The 15,723-nt window shown below is 38.6% G+C and overlaps 1 protein-coding gene across 16 annotated transcripts in view; it reads left to right on the top strand.

Annotated features, from left to right (window-relative positions):
• The window catches only part of MEF2C (myocyte enhancer factor 2C), a 375,780-nt gene that overhangs the window by 325,874 nt on the left and 34,183 nt on the right, over positions 1–15,723 (top strand). For 8 of the 16 annotated variants that reach the window (XM_040341964.1, XM_040341978.1, XM_040341939.1 and 5 more), the window contains one exon: positions 8,068–8,286. The exons of the other annotated variants lie outside the window; for them this stretch is intronic. In XM_040341964.1, the coding sequence (XP_040197898.1) occupies positions 8,068–8,286 (219 nt within the window). The remainder of the gene's footprint in view (positions 1–8,067; positions 8,287–15,723) is intronic. 16 annotated transcript variants of the gene reach the window in all.

Below are 15,723 nucleotides of genomic sequence, written 5' to 3'. Positions count from 1 at the left end.
CACATCAGTGAGGATTCCTCCATCCACCTCACTTGTGTAGATGGGGGAATGATTACATTTTAAATTTGCTTTCTTTAAAAAAAAAAAAAAAAACATGTTATGCTCACCTACTCTGTGCAGTAGTTTTGCACAGAACAGCTCCAATCATTTTATTCTTAGGTCCCTCGCCGGCACTCTTGGCCTCTCCCTGCCGAGTGCATGCAGAGCAAGCAGCTTGCAATGGGGGCACCCGAGCAGGCTCATTGGCTGTGATTGACAGTCTGTCTCAACCAATGAGGAGGGAAAGTCCCCGGAGAGCTGAGGCTCTGTATCGAGATGGGTATCAGGTAAATATTGTGGGGGCTGGGGGGACTGTTGCGCAGAGAAGGTTTTCTATCTTCATGCATAGAATACACAAAGGTAAAAAAAAAACTGAGCCACTTTAAAGTGGTTGTAAATGTAGAAGCTCACCACGCAGTTATAAAAAAAAAGGTTTACAATCACTTTAATGGTTAAAGAATTTATTCTCTCAATAGGCTCCTGTAATCTGTAACTAGAGAGACTAGAATTCTCATCTGCCACTGCTATACTTCCTCCAGCCCTGTAACCAACAGTCTGTACCTGCAGCTGGAGTAATAGTCTGCAGAAGCCTGTGTACAGTATTGCACCCGCAATCCGCTGATAATGGTTGCAGTTCTCTGCAGGCTCCAAAGCAAAAATTAAAGCTTACATTTTGTAATTTTCGTTTAAATCAGCACAAGCAATGGAACTCACATTATATGAGAAGTATCCTTAGTGCTGGTGGCTGTTCTGTTCCCTGAAATTCTTATTCCTCTGCTCTCCCCAATAACCTACAGCTGTGATTTTCTGGTGCTGTGGGGGTTAATATGAGCCTCTGTATACCTCACAAGCACTGTCAAAATTGCTGACTATAGCTACCCATTCTGCCCCTTGGCTCCATTCATAAGAGCCGTACTAGTGTTTTTCCCAATGAAAAGCATTCTATGAATGGAGGTGGTTAACCTTTTATTCATCCATTGATAGAGTGCTTTTCACTGTAGGTAGTTATAGTACAGCTTCTATGAATGAAGCATGGGACAAAAAGGGAGGACAGGCAGGCCCAACAGCTTGTGTAACCCCCACAGCAATGAAATATCACAGCTGCAGAAGTGGGGGGGGGGGCGGAGAAGGAGCATTTCACCAAACAGAGCTTCCACCGGCACAAGGGACATTACCCGTTCAATACCCGACTGTCCCTTGTGCTGATTAAGAAAAAAAATAACTAAACTTAAGCTTTAATAAATGCACTTTTTTTTAAATCAATGTGGGGGCAGTTAGCATTTTGTTTGCAAAAAGTAGAATAAACCTTCTACGCTTATATCTGGGAAACTTAAAATTCATTTAATTGCCAGTTTCGGTCTAGGGAACAGAAAAAATAATATCTATTTACCAGATCCTCCACTCCCCCGTGCTACTATACAGGTCCCTGCAGCGTCTTTTCCCCCATACTTCAGCAGTCTAAGGTCCTGACATCATCAAGACCAATTTAGGGTTCACAGTGCTGCAGTGGATGTGAGTATGCCGAGGGACAGTCCACCGCTGGAGCAAGAAGGAGCACTATTTGCCGGTGAAGTGGAGGATTGAGTAAGTTAAAAGGCAAAAACTCTCCCCTAGACTAAACGAGAAGTCAACCCTTATGGTGTAGGCAAGGGTTGCCACAAATATAACATGATTTCAGACACTGGGATCTAGAACAGAACATTTTGGGCATCTTACAGTAAGAAGAAAGTAGAGGTAGGACCTACGCACTATTCTCTCTCATAGTGTTACAATTAGGTAGGTTAAGTAAGAGCTACAAAGCTCCATAAGCCAATAGATATGTCCCCTCCTTGGCTCTACAACCACTCAGGGGGACAAGTGAATGGTTAGAGCGATTAAACAGAATAAAAGATTTTGGCAGGCAAAACAATGCACATATGTACATTTTAGAGTTTCAGACTGCCACGGAAGTGCAATACAATAAAAACATGCATGGTAATTTGACTGCTGTGATTAATGCAGTGGTACCTGTATATTAAACCTATTGTGCATCCAGTGTTCTATGAACATGCAGAGACTGCATTTTCTTAAACAGGTATTTAGCAGAAATCTGTACAGACTCAAGTAAAGGAAAGGGTTTGTAGGGGACACTTTACAGAAGCAGTATCCCTACTATTTACAGGACAGAATCAACGAAACATTGTAGGCATACCGAGATACACAAAATGGGTCATTTACAAAGAGATTCTGTTTACTGACAGTTTGTCAGTTTGGATCTAAATGTATAGAAAAAAAAATCACAAATCTGTCTACAATTAAATTAAACCAGCACTTATATTAAAGAAGAAAATACAACTACAGTGATACAAATCACATTCAGATTCCACTTCCTATTAATTGGCTTTATCCATCTTGTAGTCATTGATTTGGTGGAGTGCTCAGTAAGTTCTATACTGCTCCCCAAATTTCTGTTTTATCACATATAAATTTACAACAAGTGCCACACTAACTTGGATGAATATTCATACAGGAAAATGGACTGTGCCATTTCTCTTCTCATTTTTGGTGATTACAGATGTAAAATGATGTGATTAAGCCAATGACAGATCATAAAGAGCAGTCTTTGTGTTTTATTTAATACTAGACTTATTTACAGTGCACTATGAAGGGAGATCATAAAGAGGCAGATGAGCAGACAAGTTCATGGTAAAGTGAATACTGTCTGCCTAACAACATGCCAGAACAATACGTCTATTTAAGACCCGTATATGTCTACAGTACAGTTCCAGAGATTGCAATGTTGTCTTTGTTCAGGCCCTCTCTATATAACAGAGAGCTCTGTATGATTCATGTTCAAAAGTTTAAATTGGTGATATAATCATGTGGCAGAAATGTAGGAGTTCAGAGTCTTGGCTAAATTTAGAGTAAAGACTATCTACCACTTGTCTATTTCTATAGAAAATGTAAATGTAGAAAATAGGTCACTTTAAAAGATTTACCCTCCAACTTAAATAAATAAATAAAAATATTTACCTCTGACCCCTTAGTATTAAAGTGTATGTCTGGGCAAACAAAACCCACATATTTAGTACATATGTCCAATGCTTTCACATATCCATATATGTTGTCTCTTTAAAAATACTGCAAGTACAGAATATATCTGATGATCTACCAGAAATCCAGCGAGCTCCAAACTAATAGTGAGCTGACAACGCAGACTCTGCTAAACTGAAATACTATGCAGTGTTGTCAGTCCTCCCCAGTTATCCTCTGCTATTCTACAGAGCAACTCCCCATATCCACATCTAAATTGCTTAAGGAAGATGTGTTCTCTAATCCAGCAGAGGAGATGTAGGCAAGGTTGACAGCACTGCTTTGGATTCTCAGTGCAGCAGAGGCACTGTGTTATCATCTCAAACAGGAAGCCAGGTGCACACTGTATTTTTCATTATTTGTAGCATTTCTTTTTTTGCCCAGACATAAACTTTAAAGTGTAAGTTCATCTTCAGCAAGATTTTTCTAGAAACCCCTATGCAATGCCATGCCCTCTAAATAATACATATCAGCGCTCCTCCTTTTTTAAATGGTGCACTTCCTCCTATTACACATGCAGCTGTTGGGGGGCCACTACACAAAAACTGTTGGCCTTTATATCCCCCCCCCATTCTACCATTTGCAGGATGGGCTGGACATTATAGTTGTGCATCTTAGGGGCTATGGGTCACTAAAACTGGAAATGTGAACGGCATGTTACTTCCTGTTCCAGCCAAGTACAGTAGCAGCCATTCCGTGCCATTCAAACTTTACCTGTGTGCAATGTGCTCTTTCCTTCTCACTCTCAGTTTTAATGGCCCCAAGCATAGGGCAGTATAGAGGGAAATCAAGGGGCCAGAGGTTTTATTAAGAAGCCCCCTAAGAGTTGCATCCGTAATTGGAGGACGTGCACTTGTATTTAAAATAGGAGGCACACTGGTATGTATGATTCAGAAGATATGGAATTGCATAGGGAGCTTTGGGGAAAATCTTGATTAAGGTGAACTTTACTAAAAATGTAGTCTCAGCACCCATCCACCTCAGCATCTGAGCTTTTATGGAACTGAGAGCATTTAATAGACACAGGACTCTGGTGCAATGCCTAAACTAGGCCTCCTAATATATAATAAAAAGATTTTAGCCTAGCCCATATAGCCATTGAGGACCAAATCTTTAGTAATGCCTGGAAACATGTCACCATTGTTTATCTGCTATAGGCTCAAATAACAGATAAAAAAGACAGTGATATAAAATGTATTGAGAGTGCACATCTGGAAAATAAAGTGAAGTAGTTGAGCACACCAAACTCATGGACCCAGTAATAGCTACTCAACATATTTATTTCCTAGGCTTAGAGACATGCTTTAACCCACATTGTGGGTGAAATAATATGCCTCCTATCTCTTACATGTAGAAGACAATATATAAATAATAACATCACTAATATGCAAAATGGACAGATACAGAGTACAATCTTTTGTTGGACTTGGGGGACACCTATACACAATTCAATTTTAGCCACACTATTTCTCCTATGAAGGTAATAAAAATAATAACACATATAAAACATACATTATTGTGGTCCATCTCCTTGGCTGGACTTAGTAATAGACTAAGGCCCCGTACACGCGGTCGGTTTGGTCCGATGAGAATGAACCGAAGTTCATTTTCATCGGACCAAACGACCGTGTGTATAGGCTATCGGTCTGGTTTCCTTCGGTCCAAAATGTCTAAACGTGCTTCAAAACCGAACCGATGGACCGCTGCCCCATCGGACCAAACCGATGGTTAGTACAAAAAAGCATTGGTTCAAAACCCACGCATGCTCAGAATCAAGTCAACGCATGCTTGGAAGCATGGAACTTTGTTTTATTCAGCACGTCGTGTGTTTGATGTCACCGCGTTCTGACCCGATCGTATTTTGGACTGATGGTGTGTACACATATCAGGCCGTACGGCCACTTCAGAGGTGAACCGATGAAAACGGTCTGACGGGCCAGTCTCATCGGTTTGGTTCGACCGTGTGTACGGGGCCTTAGTAGGTCTTGGTTTAGGAGTGTCCCATCATTAAAAAAGCTTCAAACTACTTTATCTACACAATGTTACTAGACTATAAAAATTATATATATATATATATATATATATATATATATATATATATATATATATATATATATATATATATATATATATATATATATATACATGTTAGGGCTAATTGGTGAGGAGGGAGTTAGGACAGAGCTTTTGGAAAGTAATGGCTCCATTATTGTAAATCTTGCCCACAGTATTCTGTTTAAAAAATCCTATAAAGTTATGAAGAAAAACGTGTACCATATTCCAGAATCCACCAGATGAGCTGAGTTAAATATTTCTAAAGTATATGTCTGTAATATGATGGATGAATCAGCCTACAAAACTGTTAGATGGTCAAAGAACATATAAGAATACGTGTGACCAGGTGCTTCACAGAAAAGAGTCCTTACAGAGATGCTTTGATCCATTCAAATACATTGAATGTCAAACGTATCTTGTGTAGAGCCTTGGAAGAGATAATCAATGTCTAGCATGCACCACTCATACATCTCACAGTGATGAGTGTATTTTGCACATCGAAAGGTCTCACAAGCACATCTTGAAATGGCTCAACATGCACTTCATAAATGTATGCTCTAAATCAAATTACACGTTAAAAAAATTCTTGATATTTTGATAGTATATCTAACACAAAGAAATGCTCAATCTTAATTACTGCCACATTCTTTTTATAGGACATCCTGTAACACCTTCAATTTTGGTCAGTAACTTTTCTGAAGTGAGCCAATTCCCATAGCATCCTAAACCATTTTTTTAGTTACTGCCTACCTACATTGGAAAATGTTTATCCTCAAACATCTCCACATCCATATTTGCTCCTTTCAGTTACATCTTCTTCTTTGCATCTTCTTTGTATCATCACTATCAGCTACTAAAGTGACCAATTACTCTCTCCAAAACTCTGCTTGACTGCCCTTGGACTGAATTTAATTGCGCATGTGGAATGCATAGCAACATGGTCAAAGTCAACAGATGTCTTCCTATTTTAAGCTCTTGTAGTATTGATTTTACTCTTCAAAATGGTATTCTGCAAGTTATCATCATTTTATTCATGGACATATTTTTATTTTCTTTGGTGGTTTAAAATTGTAGATATACTGTATATCTGTCGTAGATGAGTGAATAAATGCACAAATCTCAACAGATCTCTCTAATTTGTTGAACTTAGATTTTTGCACATGGATACAGTTGTCTCAAATTTTTTGGAGAGACAGGCCAACTGCCTTATAAATCTGAACTTGATGGACTTTGAGGTCTGTGAATGGATCAACACGCAGATCGTTTTGTTCATCTTTACTGTCAGCTGATCTATCTAGTTCAAACGATTTTTCCTTCTTTCATTCCTTCTTTCTTTCTTTCTTTCTTTCTTTCTTTCTTTCTTTCTTTCTTTCTTTCTTTCTTTCTTTCTATTTTTCTATCATCTTTTAAAGTTACCATGTTTTCCTTAGCATTCCTGGATATAGAAATGTTTACTGTGAGAAAAGCTAGTTACCACTGAAGCTCCTAAAGCTTTGATCTTTTTTGTGACAATTGCACAGTAGAGATTTATCTATCTTTGACTTATCAGGCACTTTGCTAAAGTGCTACAGTGTGACCCAGAATGTGTTTATATCTGGCCATGTTGAAAAAGGAACAAAAAGATCAGGTAAAAGGAAAGATCCCACTGAGGTGTGCCTTAGAAAACAGTAATTTCCCAGAAGTCAGTTGTCCCGAATAGTAGTACCTAATGTGTGTATTGTTAGAAGATTTCCACTTCTTCCATTTTAAAATGTGCTTAGGATAAATAATTTTTGACTCATGTGACAGCAAATTAGTTTTAGTCAGAATGTATAAGGTTAGATTGGAGGTCATTTTTGTAATGGATTTGTGATTGTAAATTAGTTTCCATTTCTCACTTGTATACTTTTTGGGAATGGCAGTAGTAGTAGAAGTAGTAGAAGTAGTAATATGTGCATTTGTGCAGGTATTGTGAAATGGGTGTAATGCATTGTGTATTGTTTTAAATAAAATAACTCAAAGCATCATTTGTTGTCTGGTAACTTAAAGAAAATTTATTCTGAAATTCTGTTGAATAAAACTTTTTCTGAGAAACACGGAGGCTGCCATTACTGACACCTATTAATGAAAATGCTGTGTCATTAATCTTGAACAAGTGTATTGATAATGATTCTGACTCAATCTGCACACTTGTTCTAGCTCTGTGACCCAGAATCTACAGAAGCAGTGGGTTAGAACAATACCCAGAAAAGAAAGAATTTCAGGAGGGGGTCAGAAATTGCAGCCTCCTAATATCTCTCAGGAAAGGTTTACTTTAAAGACAACTGTACCTTTGGTACAATTATCATTTTATAATTTGCTTTTACCCCTCTGAGTGCTACCTACTTGGACAAACCTTCTTCCTCGTTCCAGCGATCTTCGCTGTGCAGTCCTGTCTAATGCCGTACAGCCTTTCCAGTAAAAATATCCTTTTTATAGTGTCCATGCATGCTGTTGCCAAACAGGTAAACCATTCTTTGCTGGAACACTGGAGGCTTACCCATAGGATCGAATGAAGCTTTAAGGTGCATGCACACTGGGAGGAGGACCAGGCAGGGATGCTTTTGCTGAAAAGGCTGTGTGGCATCAGGCAAGGCCACATATCTACTGTAAGCCTTTCCCCAAGGTAATTTAATAAAGCATATCTAGCATGCAGGTGTTGCCATGGTGCAATTATGCCTTAAAGTTGAACCTGTGGACAGTATATTATCATTCAATAATTCAAATAAATATTTTTAAAGAGGCACAGTCACCTGCCCGTTCAGGGCCCATTCACACCTTTGCAAGTTGGTGTGCTTTTTTGCCTGATGTGGTTTTCTATTTAAACCAATGAAAGCATATCAAAACGCATACAACACATGTCGACATGTTTTATCCCTGTAGATGGATTAATAAAAGGAGGATTTTACTGCAGCTCTCTGGTGTGCCGATCGATTTGTATGGACTCAAGTTTCAACAATAGTGTGGCTGATGATCTGGCACCTGCTTGTCTGCTCCCATCTGATACTGGCTGTCAGGTTGTAGCACCATCCCTCCCTTCCTTGTTATGTCGACATGTAGCAGTGCCCATCAATGCAAGTCATAATTCACGTCAGCACATTGGTATGCATTGATTTATCCTTTGATTTGCTTCGGCATGTGTTTTTTTTTTTTGTTTCCAAATGCTTTTTACTAAAGTTTTTAAAAGTTCATTTAAACATACAAATCATACAATATGGACAAATCACATTGAGGACCTCCATCACTAAGACGTGTAGTCATACAACCTAAACAACACAATGGGGTTTATTTACTAAAACTGGAGAGTGCAAAATCTAGTGAACCTCTGCATAAAAACCGGAATTTCCATTTTGTTTTTTTCAAAGCTTAACTGAATAAGCTGAAGATAGAAGCTCATTGGCTAATGAGCACGGCTACACCAGATTTTGCACTCTCCAGTTTTAGTAAATCAACCCCCATGGGTCTAATAGTTCCAACAAGAACAGTTACTAAAGAAAATAGTACTAGGCCAATTTGCACTTGTTTCATGAACCATTGCAAGTCATTACCATTGGCTTGACCAATACAATCAAAGTCGGAAGTAAAGGTCCCCTTCCAAGATCTGCGATTCAGCTTGGGTTTTATTGTGCATTACAATTCATGTTGACATGGGTTTTGATCTGTTTCCATTGATTTCAAGAAAAACTCATCACATACAAATGCAAGAATCCAAGGGTCTATTTACACATATGCATTTCATAGTACACATTTTAACACCCCTCAACCTATAGACACACATTGGCCATGGGTTTTTGCTTTTTCACATCCATATTAGAAGAGCTGACATGCATTGTCTGTTTATGATGCCTTGACGTGTCAAAGGCAAAGGCAGTACATTAATTATTGACAATGCAAGGAAAGGTGTGAATCCAGTCCGGAAAGTTCTCATTTTAGGAACAGCAAGGATCATAGCCTTAAATCAAGAAACAGGGATTTTTTAAATGACTATATAATCATGTATTGTTTATGTAGGCAAGTAAAAAATGCAGCAATGCTTTCTGATCTATCCCTGTGGAACAGCTTACCCTGGTTACATCTGGCAACGTATCTCTTTTTGCTACAGTTTGTGCTTGTGGTTAATATTTTGCAGCTGGTTATTTTAATGGTACTTCAATTGCATATTTTATCTGTTACTTTGAATATAAGGATGTACTTGGAGTGGTTTCATTTTAGCTTTTCCTCTGAATTCTCTCTCATGGTGCTCGGAAGCTTTGGAACACTCACTTTAGCCATGAAATATTTAATCACCCAGTCTGTATGCTCGTTATCATCTTTAGGTAATCTTGCATTAATAATCCAATGTCATTAATCTGCACCTAATGGCTTTGAAATACATGCTCGATGGGGCTGCTTCAGTAGCAAGTCACACTTTGCCAAGAGAAAAAGACAGGAAATTAGACATTACAGTCTTTGTGTTATATTTTTAATCACACTTCAACAAGCAAATAAAGAAAGATAGTAAATGTTATTCCTAAGCGTAGCTCATGCTGTGCTTTGTGTGTTTTTCATGGCAAGCAGAGACATTTTTGACACTATATGACTGTATATGTATTACTGTGATGAAAAATAAAGATAAAATAAGTGAAGTCTGTGTGCTTAATGAAATGTGCCAATCATAATCTTTTTCGCCCTCATGTAGAAAGCTGAAATTCTCTTACCACTCTGATTAAAATCCTCAACTCGGTTTGCAATGTGCTAGGGTGTCCGCAAACTTTTTAAATAAAGGTAAAGGTCTGTCCATTGGACTGTTGGGGGCTGGACTAGAGTAGGAGTAAAAAATATCCTAGTCTTGGAGGTCATTGGGAGTAAAACCAAATGCCATTATCAAAAAGGTCAGTAGGAGTAAAAAATACCCTGGTGTTGGTGGCCGGTTATATATAAAAAAAAAATCCTTTGTCAGCATTCAGTGGGAGTAACAAATGTCCATGTATTCGTGGGCAATAGGAATAAAAATGCCTCTGCATTGGTGGTCAGTGGGAGTAAAAATTTGACCCTGGTATTAGTGGTTAGTGGAAGTATAAAATGCCCCGATAGTATTGGGAGTAAACATAAAGCCCCAGTGTACGTGGGGGTTAAAATATCGCCTAGCGTCAGCAGTCAGGTTGTGTAAAAAACACTAGAAATAAAAAAAAAATCCTGGAGTAAAAATGCCCTATCATTATTGTCATATCCTGTGCTACGGCTTGTAATGACATCATGACTGTGACTACGCAAGCACTGTTGTGCAGGATATTACCCCACCTGTTAGTGCCTAAGATAGATTGCTGGCACCTGCTGCTACTTTGCATTCAATGGCCTTCTATGGCTTGCAATTAGATAGAGCTGAATGTGAGGCCTACTCATGGCAGGGGCTGATATATGGCAACCTGTAGGTAGAGGACTGCTGTGCTAGCTTGTAACTAGCCTGTAAAGCTGCCCACACAAATAGCAATCTGATTGTACAATCTCCTTTTGAAACGTTGGCCCTTTTACATGGCTTTCCAATCAGTTCTGACTGTTAGCTTTTCAGGTGGACCTGATTGGAAGTTTCATGTAGCTCTATAGGCAGGCTGATGTAAATGGACTTGTGCCCAATTACAACTGCCTACCTCCGAGTCTGTCCAGGTTCGGAAAAAACCCCAGAAGGGGACTGTGTACTTTTCCATTTTTATGTACCTAAACATGATAGATCAGAGATAGCCTGATGTAAATGGACACGAGTCTGTTTATATCTGGCTGCCAATAGAGCTGTCACGTCCACTATGCAAATGCAGACAACAACTGCAAAATGCTGACATCTGTTCTGTTCGAAACTCCTGTTCAGCAGGGGATCTGCTCATGGATCCCTGGCTAAACAGAGTGGAGTGGCTCCATGCGAAAGGGCCCTTAACGTTACTAACAACTATGTGGTATGGGACGCTACCTTGTTTGGATATACTCTGAATTAAACAAAACCTGGAAAATCTAATTGTAATGTGAATGGCTAGCTTTATAGCCTACCTGAATGGACAAAAATCAAAAAGTTAGTTATTCTCTTTGATAATATGTTGGGTAGTATCCACTGGGCAGCACTGTGGATACAACTGGTGATATCAAAGTGCCACATCCTAAAAATCAATATATTGTGTCATCTGGATGTATAGTATGGACTTTTTAGGCACATAAACTATGACAAGATATATAAAATAAAATACTCTTTATTAAAAGACTAAAGATTGCAGACTGTATTCTAATGCTTGCTTAACTACTTAACCCCCGGACCATATTGCTGGTCAAAGACCAGAGCACTTTTTGCGATTCGGCACTGCGTCGCTTTAACAATTGCGCAGTCGTGCAACGTGGCTCCCAAACAAAATTGGCGTCCTTTTTTTTCCCCACAAATAGAGCTTTATTTTGGTGGTATTTGATCACCTCTGCGTTTTTTAGTTTTTGCGCTATAAACAAAAATAGAGCGACAATTTTGAAAAAAATTAATATTTTTTACTTTTTACTATAAGAAATATCCCCCAAAAATATATAAAACAAATATTTTTTTCCTCAGTTTAGGCCGATACGTATTCTTCTACATATTTTTCGTAAAAAAGCGTTTATTGATTGGTTTGCGCAAAAGTTATAGCGTTTACAAAATAGGGGGTAGTTTTATGGCATTTTTATGAATATTTTTTTTTTCTAGTAATGTCGGCGATCAGCGATTTTTTTTCGGTACTGCGACATTATGGCAGACACTTCGGACACTTTTGACACATTTTTGGGACCATTGGCATTTTTATAGCGATCAGTGCTATAAAAATGCATTGATTACTATAAAAATGCCACTGGCAGGGAAGGGGTTAACACCAGGGGGCGGGGAAGGGGTTAAGTATGTTCCCTGGGTGTGTTCTAACTGTAGGGGGGGTGGACTCACTGGGGGAAATGACTGATTGTATGAACAGACGGTCAGGCATTTCTCCCCTGACAGGACCGGGAGCTGTGTGATCGCGACCGCCGGGCATGCGCACGGGAGTCAGGAGCGGGAATGGCCGCTTCAACTGCCGACGTAGAGCTACGGGCTCTCGCGCAGGACAGCCTACCTGCCGCTGTAGAACTACGGCGGCTGGTCGTAAACCAGTTAAAGCGGAACTAAACCCATTGATTTGATAGTTTAAAAAAAACAGTTAACATTCCCAAATGAAATGCTAGCTGTTCACATGCATTGTGCTCTCAACCAAACTGTCAAACCATTTAATGGCTGGTGTCATAAAGGATCACATGTGCAGCATCATAGCAGTTGCAGAGTAAATAGAGGCTAAGATGGCAGCTTCCTTGGCTGAAAACAAAAGGAGGGTTTACTTACAGTTCAAGCCTTTAGAACATAAATGATGATCTAATTAGATTAAAGACCATAATTATTATCCAACCTTTAAAAATTGTATCCAATAATGAGAGAGTAGTCTTTTTTCTAGGTGTAAATGGCCTTACCCATATAAAAGATTAAAGAAAACTACTGTGCACTATAACTATTTTCACCATGTTACAAATTCAAAGTAGAACAGATAGTGCTGAAGTTTTATCAGAAATCAAGGAGTTCTGTAAAAAAAAGTTGCAGGTTTTTTTTTTTTTAAACACAGCTTCTGGGGTTTATTTACTCATTGCAAATTGGCTGTTTGCTTTATATTGGAAATTACACTTAACTTAGTGAATGAGGTCAAGCTCTGCTGACTTCTACAATGAAATCATGTGTAAAAAAATAACTTTTTTATTTTATTTTATTTTATTTTATTTTCCCTGTACATGATTGGATATTGTTTGCAAAGTGCGTTTTTCCCACATTCACTAAACTAAGAAAAAAATGCCTTAACAAGTGAACAGTTAACAAGTGAACAGCAGGTTTGCCTTTAGTAAATCAACCCCAAAAGCATATAGTAGGGTCAGGCACTCCTTTACTTTAGGCCTCGTACACACGACCGAGTTTCTCGGCAAAAACCAGCAAGAAATTTGCTAGGAGATATCTTTTTGCAGAGGAAACCGGTCGTGTGTACATTTTCGTCGAGGAAACTGTCGAGAAACTCGACGAGCCAAAAAGAAAGCAAGTTCTCTATTTCCTCTACGGGAATGGAGAAAATTGGCTTGTCGAGTTTCTCGACGGCTTCACAAGGAACTCGACGAGCAAAACGATGTGTTTCGCCCGTCGAGTTTCTCGGTCGTGTGTACGAGGCCTTAGGCCTTGTACACACGACTGAGTTTCTCGGCAAAAACCAGCAAGTAACTTGCTGGGAGATATTTTTTTGCAGAGGAAACCGGTCGTGTGTACATTTTTGTTGAGGAAACTGTCGAGAAACTCGACGAGCCAAAAAGAAAGCATGTTCTCTATTTTCTTGACGGGAATGGAGAAAATTGGCTTGTCGAATTTCTCGACGGCTTCACAAGGAACTCAACGAGCAAAACGATGTGTTTCGACCGTCGAGTTTCTCGGTCGTGTGTACGAGGCCTAATACTCACTTCAACAACACGCTCCTATTGAGCAATTTGTAGAAGCATTGGACGCCCAAGAGCAGATCATTTCAGCTCCGGGACCTACTGCTGGACTTTGGTTGACAGCCGGCAGTTGCAGTGCTAGTTCCGACGAGGATCCACAAGAGACGCTAAGTACGGGCACCATTTTAAAATTGCCCTGGAGTAAATAGCCACTTTCCCTGCACCATTTTAAAATGGCACCAGGACTCAACTTAAGTAAAAGTGATTAAGACCCCTCTAATTTTTTATTTTGCTGTATGGGTTCCCTCAGGGAGATTTCCCTTCACTTCCTTTCTTAGAGACACATCAGGAAGTAGAGGAATTATTTTCAAAGTAAAGGGCAATCCCATCTTACACAGCTTTCACTAGAGGATGTGTCCCCACCCTCACCTTCTGCTTTTGTGACAACTCTAAAAACTCACAGGGGTATCCATAATTCCCCACTTCATCCTGAACTAAAAAAAAAAAAAAGTTTTAGCTTCAAATATATTTTATTAGATAAAGCCTAATGTCTTTAGATTAGACCAACTGACGTTGCCTCAAATTTGTATCAGTCATATTAGATTCTAAAGAACTTCCTCTACAATCGAAAGGTAATCCTAGTGGTTTTTCACTTTCACTTGATTTTTATAACATCCAAATGAAATGGAAATCAGCTATCACAAAACAATTGTATGTAAACGAAATTGATTGTACAGCGTGCTCCCTGAATACACAGAATGAAAATTGAGTCATGAGTGCCTGACTCTAATATAATCGATTTTGATGGCTATGATTTTATGCAAGAAAATGTAGTACCACGAGTGAGTATTTAGAAAAGCAGCATTCTGAAATGTGATGATAATTCAGCATAGTTCACTTACTTTTTATTTAAATTATGATGCACCCAGATTCTCCAGAAAAAAAAAAGCAGTTTGTATTTTTACAGATCTTTTGTATCACATGCAATTCATGAACTCTTTACACTTCAAGGGCTATGCAATCAACAACAGTTTGATCTCATTTTTATTCATAACAAAGCCAAAGCATTTTTTTTTTTGTTTTACAATCATAGTAAATGAGATGCTTACTGTAAAATTAGGTCATATCTACATCATCCTTGATTTTTTTTCTAGTTTAGTTTTATTCTTTATTTACATAATAATACAGCTAAGATTCTTCTGCTGATACATGAATTTTTTTTTATTCATTAATTATATGATAGTATTACCTCAGTTATAAGGAGTTGAGAAGTTCAGCTACACTGAAGAGTACATTGAACCTTATTGTTTGCATCAATCCAATGCACAAAGGTGCACCACTCCTCCACAAAACCCAACTCAGGGAGGTGACTCCCAGCAGTCACTGGCTGCTCTAAATAGTCCACACTCCTATGCAGGGCCGAGACAAGGGGTGGACAGGAAGGGAAGTTACCCTGGGCGCCATAAGTTTACTGTAGGGATGGGGACACCTTCCTTCTGTTACAAGGCTAACATGAGTAGGATGACCTTGTCCTGGCACTGCTCTTATAATCCAAAGCAAAAGGGAGCCCCTCACCATATGAAAGCCTTTAGTCCTGGTAAAGTACAAGCCCCAACATGTTTCACTTAAATTAAAGCTTACTCATAGGATCCATAGGTATATATAGGTAACCCTATGAGTAAGTTCCAAAATGAATGAAAGACATTAGGGCTTCTGATTTATCAGAAGGAATTGTCTCATCTTGGAGAGTTTGAATAAATTTGACTAATGGCTTTTACATGGTGAGTGGCTCCCATTTCCTTTGGACCGTAAGAGTGTGGACTAATATGCAAGTATGGCTGCCCCATGTTCTTTTAAATTGACTATATACAGTATATATATATATATATATATATATATATATATATATATATATATATATATATATATATATATATATATATATATATATATATATATATATATATATATATATATATATTGAAACGAAAAATGTATACATTATGTTTACAGAGAGAATTTTCACTAACTAGACATACTATATGTAACTTGAGCTTAAGTGAGCCT

The sequence above is a fragment of the Rana temporaria genome, chromosome 1 (assembly GCF_905171775.1).
Source record: "Rana temporaria chromosome 1, aRanTem1.1, whole genome shotgun sequence".
Classification (NCBI taxonomy): domain Eukaryota; kingdom Metazoa; phylum Chordata; class Amphibia; order Anura; family Ranidae; genus Rana; species Rana temporaria.
The sequence above is the reverse complement of the archived record's forward strand: the minus strand, read 5'-3'. Positions and strand labels throughout refer to the sequence as shown.